Source organism: Apium graveolens, chromosome 7, assembly GCF_009905375.1.
Source record: "Apium graveolens cultivar Ventura chromosome 7, ASM990537v1, whole genome shotgun sequence".
Lineage (NCBI taxonomy): Eukaryota > Viridiplantae > Streptophyta > Magnoliopsida > Apiales > Apiaceae > Apium > Apium graveolens.
Genome location: NC_133653.1, coordinates 85,190,344 through 85,204,201, shown reverse-complemented (window position 1 = coordinate 85,204,201; position 13,858 = coordinate 85,190,344). Strand labels below are relative to the sequence as shown.

Genomic DNA, 13,858 nt, shown 5'->3' with positions numbered 1-13,858 from the left:
AGCCTATGCCTTGATTGCTCATGTTGACCCAACCACAGCATTAAACCAAATACTTTTCCCGAAATATGACCATTATCACTGATAATAATAATAATTATAATAAAAGGATATTGAGAGTGAGAATTATAAATGTAGTTATTCAAACATGTTTCTTGCAACATCATAACCAATTTGTCAACTAACATCAAGCTTGCATCAAAAAAATAGACTAGACGTAAGTTTATGCAGCAACAATACCTTCCTTGAGTACATTTATAAAACTGGGGCTTCATAATTATTTTAAAAAACCACAAAATTTCACTATCAATATATTTTCGTCACCTAATGTCCTATGGAGAATAGTCTTTGTTGTTTTAAGATATGGACCCTGCACCATACAATGATTGTCAATAACTAAGTCAATATTACAGTATATTACAAAACATGATCAATAAACATTCAACATCAATAGTAGAATATATTTTGAAAGCTTGATTTGGTATTCGAAACTAAGTCAATAACCACCACTAGTATAAACTAGTTGAAGATATTTACTACCTGTATATATAGCTGGAAGGAAACATATAAAATAAACTTTTTCATGTTAAAATCAATTCATAGAAACCTCAAAGCGAGTGGTTGTGATTTATAAAAAATCAGAAAACAAGAATGTTTACACTAACAAGAAGCCAAACGGGTTACTTACCTTAAAACTTAAACTTTCATCTCGCCAAACATGACAATGATAGTGATGTGTTATGCCACACTCTCAATCAAGATATTGGAGGAGAAAAAGGTATAGTTAATTAAAAGAAAACAATGGCTTAGATTAATATTTTAATATACCAGTAGAGCACTAAAGCATGTGCCACTGTTTAAAAGTCTATAGGTGAACTGCACTCGGATATAATACAATTAAGAGTTTATTTAATCTTAATGAAACCTAAAACTGAAACAAACAAATTAAGATATGGCATTAAATATTCGGAATACGTAAAAGTGCCACTTATAATAACAGGAATGCATCCACTGACTATAACATCGAATAACTGAGCAGATGATAGAGTGTCACCAGCTGAATTACGCCATATACCAAGTACATAAAAAGACAGAGGTTGTCACTTTTCTACATGCGCATTTGATATTTCCAAGTGGTCTGATGAGAAAAAGAATTAGAAACGGGAATCATGTGCATTATACATCCTACACAAATCAAGACAATGCATGGTTGGGTGGCATTTAAAGAGAAACTTGACACTTACGTTCTCGTACCCTGCCGGGATGCTGCTTTCCCTGCCTCTTCTGCAATCCCTCTTTCTATTGCAATCCCTCTTTCTATCACGACATCCTCAGCACGATTAAGTTCCATGAGAAGCGTAGCACGTATCTTTCATCCCTGAAAGTTTATAAAATAAGCACTGTTACGAAAGACTAAAAAGACCCTTAAACCAAGAATTAGAAACTGAAATTCATAGATAATGAGTTAAAGAACACCCAATATACACTTCATCTCAAATCAACAAGGTCCAAAAGTTTAAAAAAACTCAAACCAGTTATATCAAGTTGACTTGCAATTGCTTGTTACAACATTTGACAAATTATTCTTAATTTCTTTTGAGTTTCGCATCCTAGTATCATTCATAAAACATATAATCAGAGCAAAATTTTCGATTCCATGTTAGTGCTTTTACAGAAGAATTGTTTACAAAAGCCAAATTAACCACATGTGATCTTATAACCATCTTTCACAAACTGCAATCAATTGCCCCTAGCTAGCATTAACAATACTTCTCAGATCACCAAGTTGATCCATCAGTATATTATAGTAAAATTTCAAATTAGTGAGAAAAGGTTTTTCAATAAAGTTATACTAAAACTCAACATTAGTGAGTGCAAATCTTTCACATGTTTGAGCATTCTTAAAATAAATAATCAAAATAGCAAATGGAGTCTATATTACAGTAGAAGACATCAACTATAATATAATTTTACAACATTTTTAAAAAATCTTTTAAATAACAGAATTTAAAATAACAAAAGAGGATAAAAAAAAAACTCTAAATCAACTTCCATATATCATATATAATCACAAATTAGCATCAATTACCACTCTATCAAAAGAAGATAACTGCTTAAAAAATAGAGAAATCAAAATTTTAGTTGATATAATTTAGAAGGGAAAATAAAGAAGTTAACAAAGAAACTGTAAAGAGACAGGGTGACATTTTTCTGAGCATTAATGAAAGTTGATGCAAGAAGACAAACATTCAAACTTCTAGTAGAAGGGGGAAGAGAGGTTATACCTCAAAAATTGAACTAAAACTAAACTGAAAAACGGAAGAGGTGCTTGAACCCAAATCCTCTACTCCAACACAAATTGAACTCAGAATCTTGAATCCGACCCGAATCCATTGCTTAATTGTGTTTGGTGAACAGCGTTTCAACCCTAATAAAGCTCGAGCGTGATGTTTTGAGAGAGAGACCGGGAGAAACGGAGAAAGAGAGAAACAAGTCTTTAATCCATTTCCCCTCTTTGTCCGAAAATTTCATTTTCCGCTGTCCAAATTTTAGGCGCCCCCGCCCCCGCCCCCGCCCCCAAATTTTACAAGCTCGGCCCAATTCGATGATATATCATTTATTTTATTTAAATTTTATAATATTTATAATGTGTGCAATTGTAATATTTTCTAAATTGCAAACATCATAAATTTTATAATTAATATAAATAATTTGTAAAAACTCAAAGCTATTACATGCTTTTAGTTTAAAATAAATAAATGGTTTGATGATTCCAATCAAAATTTATTAGTTTTATTAAATTATTTACTAAATTTTCAAATTAGAGTAAGAATCATATATTAAATAAATTAATATAAATCACTCATTTGTCATATTTACTTTCGAAGACAAATCAATATTTTATTTTATTCGAGTCAATTATTTTTAAAGGGAAAAAAATCTAATTTCGTTAAATTTGAAAAAAAAAATATTCATAATCTATGGCAATATAGTCTTTTGTGTTACTTGCGTAACACGTAAGTGAGCTATACCAACATAGTCTTATAACTCCGGATGTTAGTGTGTTGTAGCAGGGTGAAAATTTTATAGTTATAGTGACATATTCTATGGCAAATTCATGGTGAAATATAACAGATACGTCATTGCAGTGTTTCGTGAAAACCCTCGGCTTAGTGCGCAATAAATAAAGTGCACATGATTTCCTATGGACTTACCTCGATCCCCGGTAATCCCCTGTCCAAAATAGCTCAAAAAAATGTTCGTCGAAGCATGTAGAATTCTGAATCACTAAAACTGGACAAACAAGTGATCATTTCGGTCACGAGTTTCAATACTCTGTAACCGTATGAGGCAACCATAGGCACCATGTAAACAACTTAGTAAATTTCTTTTTCTCGTCATCAATGTAAGTACAATGTGACCATCAATCTCATATCTAATGTTAATGCTCTTTAACTCGCTTTGTATATTGATGGTCGTCAACCACCGATCAATAACTCATGCATTCTTTTCTACCAATGTGGTGCATGAAAAAGATGTTTTTTGTTGTTGATTTTGAAGCCTAGATTCGATGGTACCTTTACTTCTTGATCAAATTACCGATGATGATTGATATGTCTGTAGTAAATGTGACGATTATAACATAAATAAGAAATTAGAAAATTTAAGGCACTGGAGTTGCTTGTGAAGAATGTTAGATTTTCTTAACGAGATTATATATATATAACCATGGTATTAAACTTTATTAATATTGTTATTTCTAAATGTTAATATATACATGGAGTATTGTTGATGTTTACATTTTAGAAACACTTACAAAACTATAAAGATAAAGAAGTTCAAAATATTTTCATCAATTTACTTTAAATCTTTGAATCTAATAGAGTATTCAAAATATATTTAAAAAACACGGAACTGAAGTTTATCTAATTTATATATCAACATTTTATATAATTATCCATAATTACCAATTTATATACTAATATTTAAGATTTATAAATTTTATAAAAAAAAATGAAACAAATTAAAAGAAGTAAAATAATCATCATTAAAAAAATTATTAAAATTTTAAGTGGCCCACAAGAATATTAATAACATGATACCTCATATTATCATGTTATTTTATACATATTTTTATCGACAAACCTAGCGATTTTCTTAAATAAATGAAAATAATCAACAAATGAAGGTAATCAAAGGGAAAAACTACACCCATCTGTGTAGGTTAAAAGGGATACAGCTAGGGGTGAGCAACGGGTCAGAACCGAACCGAACCGTAAATTTCGGTTCGGTTCGGTTCGATTCTTAACCGAAATAACCGAATTTATATTTTATTGCATATATATTTACTTTTTATATTATTTTATATTCTAATTTTTTAAATTTTGACTAGTTTTTATTATTTATTGAGGGTAATTTAGTAAAAGAAGATTTTTATTAGTGGTGAATCATTTTGAATTTGATTACTTTCTAATGTTTATGAAGAATAATATTTATAAAAATATTCAAAGCTCCATAACTATTTAAAGAAACGAGTAATACAATAAAAATCATAGTTTTCTTAAAATTTATTAAAGTAATATAAATAAGAAAATATAACATGTAATATATATACATATATATATATATATATTTGTATTTATTCATTTATATACGGTTCTGTTCGGTTCTTGTGGTTCTAGTATGTTAAGAACCGAACCAAATCAAGAACCGAAATTTCTAGAAAAATAAGAACCGAACCGGACCCGTATTAGTTAAGAACCGAACCGAAACTGTAATATATTGATCGGTTCAGTTCGGTTCTCGGTTCCGAACCGGGAAATGCTCACTCCCAGATCCAGCTCCCATGTATCGGTATTTCGATCACTACATGCTAAAGGTAGGCAATTGTGGCATTTTTTGAATGTAATTACTTTTATTTTTCCATATATGGTAGATATTGACGGACAGCAAAGAGATGATATGGGGAGTCCCCACCTGGAGTGGAGTGGAGTGGAGTGGAGTGAATAGTCAAGTGCAGGGACCGACTAGTGAACTGAAGATCAACTTACTCAAGTCAAGTTTCAAGATCAACGGTTCCCAAGCTTCATCAACAAACCCAAACGATAAATTACACTAAACGATAGGTCATCACCCCGAGTTTCACGTACAACTGTTTAATCACGTTAGCATTGTTACACTGACATTATTACCCTTCTGGACCTATTCTACCAAAGTAGGACCGTACGTTAACATAATGCAGCATTTGCTTGCCAGAAATTTTTTGTATGGATCGGGGGTGATTAAATTTCATCTTAAAAATATCAGTATTCTAAAATACTGAAATTGGATTAGTCGGTAAAGATATTTTGTAATAATCAATCAGATAATCGATAACTAATTATAATAATTAGCGGTAGGATATATTTAAAATATATAACAATATTTAATGTATGAAGCCTAATATATATGTTTAAGAAAAATTTGAATTAATTAATCGAAGTCCAAAATTAAATCATTACCTTAACTTTTAACAATTGATCGAGTAATTAACCGGTAAAATTGTTGACTTTTAGAACATAATTTATAATTTAGAAACTAAAAATTATCTTTTTTTTTAAAAAAACTCATTAACTAATACTCCCTCCGTCACAATTTATCTGATTTTTAATGGTCAAATTGACTTAACTTTGACTGTAAATAAAAACTCATTTTTTCCTTATTTTGAAAAACTAAAATATACATATAAAAGTAGATTAAACATACTTTCTAATGATATAAATTTTATAAGTATTTTTGATATTATATTATATGAAATTTTCGATCAAATTTGAGTTAATTTGACCGTAAAAAGTCTAAGACTTATAAATTGGGAAGGAAAGAGCATATCTTTGTTAGCCACAATCAGAGTTATTACAACAATGACAAAAGGATGTATGATTTTCAAAAACATGTTCAATTATGATAAAGAAATTTTAAGACCCATACTTCTGTGGTCACTTGCATAAACGGACAAAGAGCTGCAGTTCTTTCTCTCTGTCCATTTTATCTTTCTTTTTTTCACTTCAAAACTCTTTCCCGTTGAACGAGGGTGACAAGGAATGTAGGTAAAAATGTAGTTTAGTAAAAAAGTAAAAAAAATGGATCAAATAGTAGAATAAATTAATATTTTTTGTATAAAATTAGTAGTAAAGAAAGTAGTAGATATAAGTAAATAAACTTAATATTTATAATCCCTCGGTTTTATTTTAAGGATTTGTTTAGTGTGTGCTCAAGGACACATGCTAAATACTAAAACTTACAGTTTGGAGTGTTTTGATTGGTGTATTTTTTTATCGTAGGTAACTCACTGCCGCTACACTTCGGGTGCGCACTGGGTAAACCCTACACACTCACGCAATAGCCTGCAAACCACGTGAACCAAGTGAACCAAGGTAAACCGCATTTAAGCGACAGACTCTGACTCATGAGACATAATCATTAATTCTTCTCCCGTGGGATTCGAACATGTGACCAAGAGGATAATTATCCCCTCTTTAAACAGCCGAGCCAACCCTTGCGGGCTTGATTTGTGTATTTGTTATAAATGAGGGGGGTCCATCATCATTAAGAAGTATTGACCAATCAAAACAAGCTAAATTTATAGAAGTATGTGCTTAGTATATGCCCATGGGCACACAACAGAAAAATCGTTTATTTTAATTATCATTTGACTTTTCATATATAATTTTCAAGTACTTTGATCATATATTTAAAATAATAATTTTTACTATGCGATTAATATATTTTGGGACGTATATCTTGGCCCTCGGGATGTGTGTAAAAAAGTTGAGGACGATTAAAATGAAATATAGGTTGAAAATTGTACTATGTTCGGATGTATAATTTGAGTGTACATTCTAAAATGAACCGGAGAAAGGGAGAGAGTAGTCTATGGCAGTGTTCTAAAAATCGGTATAGGTGGCCGTCTAGGTGGCGCCTAGGCGCTAGGCGGTGGTTAAACGCCCCGACTCGAACCTAGGTGGTGATTTAGGCGTTTTTTTAAAAAATCGGGTCAAAATCGGGATTAGGCGGGTTAGGCGGTCAAAAATCGGTTCTAAGCGATCTAGGCGGAAAATAATTTAAAAAATATATTTTTTACGTTTTATAATTTTAAATCATTAATTTCATAATTTTACACAATATCATGTTAATTTATAATATAAAGTATTGGTAAAAAATAAAAAGTAATGTAATATATTTATTTTCTCACTTAAAATATAAAAATAACATATTATAATTAATTTAAAAGTGTGAATTAAATTATAGTTAATACTGTAAACTCAAAAAATAGTACATAACGCATGTCAAATGTGTAGATATTGTTTAATACCATTCTCATTTATTTTTTTAAACAAATATTTAACATGTTGATCATTATATAATTATAAAAATTAAAAATAATATTTATATCCTTCCGATTAATGTTCCGATTAATCGGTTCGATTAATCTCCGACTTGCCGATTAATCTCTCGAAGGTACCCTCAACGCCCTGACACGTCTAGCGATTTCTGGAACACTGGTCTATACTGACCCAGTTGACTATGCTTTATATAGTGAAAGGTGTCAGGGGTAACAAATTAATTTCCAAAAATGCTACTCCCTCCGTTCCTAAATTTTTTTTTATTTGTATTAAACACATTTGTCAATGCACACTTTTGATTGTTAATATCTTGAATTTCGTATTAATATTAAATATAAAAACTTCATTGTATTAAAGTACTCATAAATACGAATTCAATAAAATCACTAATGATTATGTTTGATATTATAGATTAGACGTAATTTAGTAGCCAATCGCTTACTATGAACAATACAAAAAGTCAAAAGGGTAAACGTTTAACGGGACGGAGGGAGTATAAAATATGAGGTGTCAGATATTTATTGACTAAAAAAAATGAATTTATTGTATTTACATTAAAATCACCAATAATATTATTTTATATTGTCAGATAAGTCATGATACATTATTTTATAATATTTTTTTATACCATTTTTTGTGCCCCTAACATTAGTCTTAATATAATTTATACGATTATTACAACATGCTATATTGATTGACTCCGTTTTTTTATGAAAAATACTAAATTCGCAAAATTGTATATAATTTTTTTGACAAAATCACATTTGGCAGATATTGATTAGAATAACATTATTTCATAATTTTTTTTATATCCAATTTTGTGTATAACTAGACCTTGCAAAATGAGTCTGGATCCAAAAAATCGAACCGAAATTCATGAAACCGGGATTCGATTCGAGATCCAAATCATATAATCCGATAATTATCCGAAAACCGATTTAAATCGATCCGAAAAATACCCGAACTGAAAATGATCTGAAATACAAGATCCGATTATAATTTGGAACCGAATAATATATTACCTGAACCGGATATGACCCGAAATAAGCAAAATTTATACTTTAAACAATTTTATATTTATGATAACATACTTATTTAATCAGGTTTTTTTGTAAAAGTACATTATATTATTTTAAAAATACTAAATTAAATAAAAAAGATATTTTTTATATCTCAAAAATTGAAAAAATAAATAATTTATGATCCGAAAATATCCGAACCGAATTTAATCCGACCCGAATTTAATCCGAACAAAATTTTGTCTGATCTTAATTCGAATTTTATCCGAATCACATCCGATCTGATCCGAATCACATCCGATCCGATCCGAATGGTATTCAAATATATCATAATCCGAAAATAGATCCGATCCGAAACCGAACCGGTTATCCGAATCGCCACCACTAACTTTTTTTTTATTAGAAGTACTGATACATGAGTTGCCATATATATAGAGTCGGTACTAGCTACTAGTGGCAGCATAAGTATATTTTACATCAACGTAACATATATACGTATCGTCATTATGGAGGGGAAGATGCCGGTTTGTGTAACGGGAGCGGCAGGGTACATTGGCTCCTGGCTTGTGAAGAGGCTTCTGGAAAGAGGATACCATGTTAGAGCTACTGTCCGGGATCCTGGTATATTTATATATATATATGTTTCATCAATTATGCATGTCTCAATATGTATAGTATGTTAGATAAATAATGACATGTTATATATAATTTATGGGTCGAGCATGCAGGAAATGAGAAGAAGGTGAAGCATTTATTAGAGCTGGAGAATGCATGTACAAACTTGAGCTTGTGGAAGGCAGATCTAACAGAGGAAGGCAGTTATGATGATGCAATTCAAGGTTGTGAAGCTGTCTTCCATGTTGCCACCCCCATGGAACTGTTACTTCTGGAAGACAATGCTAGCGTATAGTTTCACTATCTAAACATCTCAATTCTGTCAAGTTGTGACTTTATATAACTACATTGCCCGTCGTTTTTTTTATTGATTGACTAAACATCTATATATGGACAGATGGAAGAGGTGAATTCAACAACAGTGAATGGAATACTGAGCATAATGAGGTCCTGCTCCAAGGCCAAAACTGTCAAGAGGTTCATCTACACCGCATCTGTGTACACCATTGCTATGCAGCCTCAACCCATACTAGTCCACGAGTACACAGAAGATAACTGGTCTGATGTTGGCTTCTGCTATGATCGCAAGATGTTTGGATGGGTGACCTACCTTTCCTTTGTCTTTTTGGTTGTATATCTCAAGTGTCCGTTATTTAGTTTCCACACGTCGAGAACCGTTATATACTTGTTACTATATATCGGTTTTGAACTAAAATGATATCATTAATAGTTACTAGTTTTAGCCAAACATATGACCCAGTAAACGGATTTTGGAACTAGTCTTGCTCAAACTAAATATAAATCACACTCATGTAAGAATTATGCATTTAGATTAATACCCTCCATATTGCTGTGGGAAATTCACTCTCTAATAGAATCGACCTTCACGGAAACACCCGAACAGCAATTACATATTTCTAAAGCTTTGTGAACACCCGAAATGCAGATGTATGCTATAGCGAAAACCAGTGCTGAAAAGGCTGGGTGGAAATTGTTGGAAAAACTTAGAGAAGAAAAAGACACCTACATTTTGCAGAGAACTTGTACTGCTATTTTTACTTACTTTTATTCTTCTTCTAAAACTCAAGGTAAACTAGCCATTATATAGGCTTTACAAACATATTAAAACTAACTATTACTAAAACTAACCACTACTAATTAATGGGTAAATTACATGTCCATAATTTACTCCATAACTCCACTACTCCACTACCCCACTACTAAACAATTCTAAATTAATATTTTTCTCTAATAATTAATCTATTGCTAAATATCTAATAATTAAATAAACAAATAATTAATAACTAAATTTAAGATTATTCCAACATTCACCCCATAATCTTAAATTTACGAAGCACTTTCTCTTCGCTTGTGATGCACTTCTCACCACCATCAATTTTGATGCACTATCTCATCAAAAACACTTTGGAGCACTTTCTCTCCAAAAACACTTTGGAGCACTTTCTCTCCACAACTCTAAAGGAGTGGTTCTCCCTCGATCAATTGTGCCATCCTTTCTTCATCATTCTGAAATCTACAATTCTTTGCCAGATGCCCATATTTTTTACATTTGTAGCATTGTGGCTTTCCTTTGTACCAGCAGTCTTTTTCTTCATGTCCCATCTTATGACAATGGTTGCATTGAACTTTGTTACCTGTGCCTTTTGAGGATGAAGCTTTAGCTAATAGCAGTCCCTCATTTTTTCCTCCAATTTCTTCCTCCCTCATTGATCTCCTTTGGTCCACGGCGTGAAGTGAATTGATCAATTCTGAAACAGTTAATTTCGAAAGATCTTTAGTATCTTCAAGTGAGGAAATTTTAGTTTCATACCTCTCAGGAAGAGTCACTAAAAGTTTGTCCACTACTCTTTGACTTGAGAAATCTCCACCAAGTAGTTTGATTTGGTTAACAATGAACATCAACCTACTCCCATATTCCTTGACGCCTTCATTATTTTTCATTCTCATCATCTCAAACTCTCTCTTGAGGTTCAGAATTTGCATCAGTTTGGTTTGTTGATTGCCTTCAAATTCTTCCTTAATTTTTGTCCATGCTTCTTTAGGAGTATCACAACTCATAATAGTTGTAAAGATCTCTTCCGACACAGCCGAATGTAGACATGAAAGTGCCTTTACTTCTCTAGCCACTTCTTCATCACGTTTTTTGATTTGGGCTACTGTTGGATTTTGTGGAAGAAGGGTTGGCTCAACATCACTCTCGATTGCTTCCCACAAACTCATAGCTTTCAAATATGATTTCATTTTGATAGCCCATGAATTATAATGATCTCCTTTGAATAATGGAATAGAGACGGAGAAATTGTTTGATGCCATGTAAAATATTAAGGATAATATATATATGTATATGTGTATTTTTATAAGAGTTTTATAAGCCCCGAATCATATGGCTCTGATACCAATGTTGGAAAAACTTAGAGAAGAAAAAGACACCTACATTTTGCAGAGAACTTGTAATGCTATTTTTACTTACTTTTATTCTTCTTCTAAAACTCAAGGTAAACTAGCCATTATATAGGCTTTACAAACATATTAAAACTAACTATTACTAAAACTAACCACTACTAATTAATGGGTAAATTACATGTCCATAATTTACTCCATAACTCCACTACTCCACTACCCCACTACTAAACAATTCTAAATTAATATTTTTCTCTAATAATTAATCTATTGCTAAATATCTAATAATTAAATAAACAAATAATTAATAACTAAATTTAAGATTATTCCAACAGAAATATGCCGAAGAAACTGGGATTGATATGGTCACCGTTCATCCTGCTCTTGTCGTTGGGCATTCTATTACTCCTGTCACAAGTTTTAGTATTGACGCCGCAACTTCCTTGTATGCAAGTAAGTAACTAATGTCTGCCTTCAGTTCTTTAATCTCTGAGATAATAAACACAGGCATTGTGAATGAGTGTGTAGATGATTATTCATGTTTGTGTTCATCTGTAAGTGTCTGTACCTAATACTTCGATACACTTGATTTTATTATAGAAGACGAAGCAACCATGGCTTCTCTGAAGGGCTTGAATGGAATAACTGCTGTACACGTGGATGATGTTTGTAATGCTCACATTTATCTATATGAGCATCCGCTAGCCAAGGGAAGATACATTTGCTCCTCTCAGAGTTTTAACATCTTTGATATTGCACATTCCCTTGGCCTCAAGTACCCAGGCACAGATATCCCAACCAAGTAAGTACTTGATGTTCTATTTTACAATTGTGTCCTGTATTAATCATTTACTATCATAATAAGCAATTTATGAAAGAACTTGTATTCTGATTCTGAACAGATTCGGGGTCTTAGACCAGACTTTTGCCGTCCCTTGTTCATCGAGGAAGCTGGTGGACCTCGGGTTTAAGTTTACCCACTACCACAAAGATGCCGGTGACCTGTGCGCAGAAACTATTGAATCGTGCATAGAAAAGGGCTTGCTATGATCAAAAGATATCTTGTGGGTGATAATAATGAATAAAAAAGTGGACTCGATCGAGTGAATGATAAGTTTGTCGTTCGTGGTTAAAGATCTAGTCCTTGTACGTACGTACTATGCCGCATTTCATTCAGGATTACCATTTATTGTTTGGTTAATTGGCATTTTAGCCTTGTAAAACTTTTTAATGATAATTTGTATTCTCCTATGTCTCTGTTCGCAGTTGTTTATAATAAACTCTAGTGCACCAGCTCATTGGATAGCTCAAAAAAGCTTATTTTTCTGAGCTTCCATTAAATTGGACTTGTCGGTTTCTTGTCGTTAAGAAAAGAGAGATTTCCCTTAAAATACTACAATGTTTCGAGTAGTTTATAAAAATTTTTGGAAAATAATTTTAATGTAAAGCTGGAATGAGAATTCGGCGACTGAGTGATAAAATTTGCATGAGAGTTGGATGTGCAAGTAGATAAATATTGTCTTTGTAATTCCACTTCAGAACTAGGATACATTTCTATAGAGAATGTTGACCACTGACTTGTGCTCTCCGTTAATTAAACGATCCAGGTTTTAGAGCGACTGCTTACTTAACACTCTCCACTCGGTTGACCCTATTCTCCATTATAGTACTTGCAAACCATTTATCTAGCGATTTCACTCCTGCAAGTTATCACAGAAATACACATATTAACATTGGTCTAACAGGAATATTAACTTGACATTTAACCGATCGTTACTACTCTTTCTTCCATAGTAGATTAAATTTTATGTGTGACCAAAGCTGTGATTCCCTCTGAAATAGGCGGACTGGAGGGAAGTTACAAATATTTATGTGGTAGGGCCGATTGATCATATATCTGGTATTTGCATCTCTTCCCCAGGCTGTTGAATTACAATGGTAAGTCACCTCTCTCTCTTCCATGTTAAATTTGTTCCGAGCAGCCTGTCCAAAACAGGGTTTGATACAGACTACGGAGAATTCACCACTGGAAGAGTTACAAATGGCTGATTCATGGTCGAGTATGCTTAAATGATAGATCACACCCATCTAAAACAGGGCAATGATATATATGATCATCAGTGATAGTGTGTTTATGGTTTCTGGGTTTGTGGTCCGTTGGGAGTGTATATTTTTTAGTCGTCTTATTGTGTTTGGTCTATCTTTTTTCTTTGATTTTTCTTTTTATCTCCTATTATTAGCCAGCTGTCCCCTAGTTTAGTAGAGGTGACTGTTACATGCTATTTTGATAGGTGGAAGGTAGAGAGAAAGGAGGGGTATGACTTGATACCCTGTTGAATGACACGTGTAAAGTTGTGGAAGATAAGGTTGAGTTGTAGGGTCAGATGCCTATGAAGACGTAAGTTACGTAACTTACGATTAATA

The 13,858-nt window shown here is 32.3% G+C and overlaps 1 protein-coding gene and 1 long non-coding RNA gene across 2 annotated transcripts; one reads left to right on the top strand and one right to left on the bottom strand.

Moving 5' to 3' along the window:
• Positions 1-929: 929 nt before the first annotated feature.
• LOC141672159 (uncharacterized) lies at positions 930-2,560 on the bottom strand. Its single transcript, XR_012555369.1, has 2 exons — positions 2,283-2,560; positions 930-1,375 (listed from the first exon to the last, which is right to left on the bottom strand). It is a non-coding gene; the product is annotated as an uncharacterized LOC141672159 (long non-coding RNA).
• A 6,313-nt stretch (positions 2,561-8,873) lies between these two features.
• Positions 8,874-12,737, top strand: LOC141670837 (dihydroflavonol 4-reductase-like). Its single transcript, XM_074476858.1, has 7 exons — positions 8,874-9,019; positions 9,127-9,302; positions 9,411-9,614; positions 9,960-10,005; positions 11,774-11,887; positions 12,035-12,236; positions 12,337-12,737. Exons 1-7 carry the CDS (start codon positions 8,905-8,907, stop codon positions 12,482-12,484), a joined length of 1,005 nt encoding a protein of 334 aa, XP_074332959.1. The 5' UTR covers positions 8,874-8,904; the 3' UTR covers positions 12,485-12,737.
• The last annotated feature ends 1,121 nt before the right edge of the window (positions 12,738-13,858 follow it).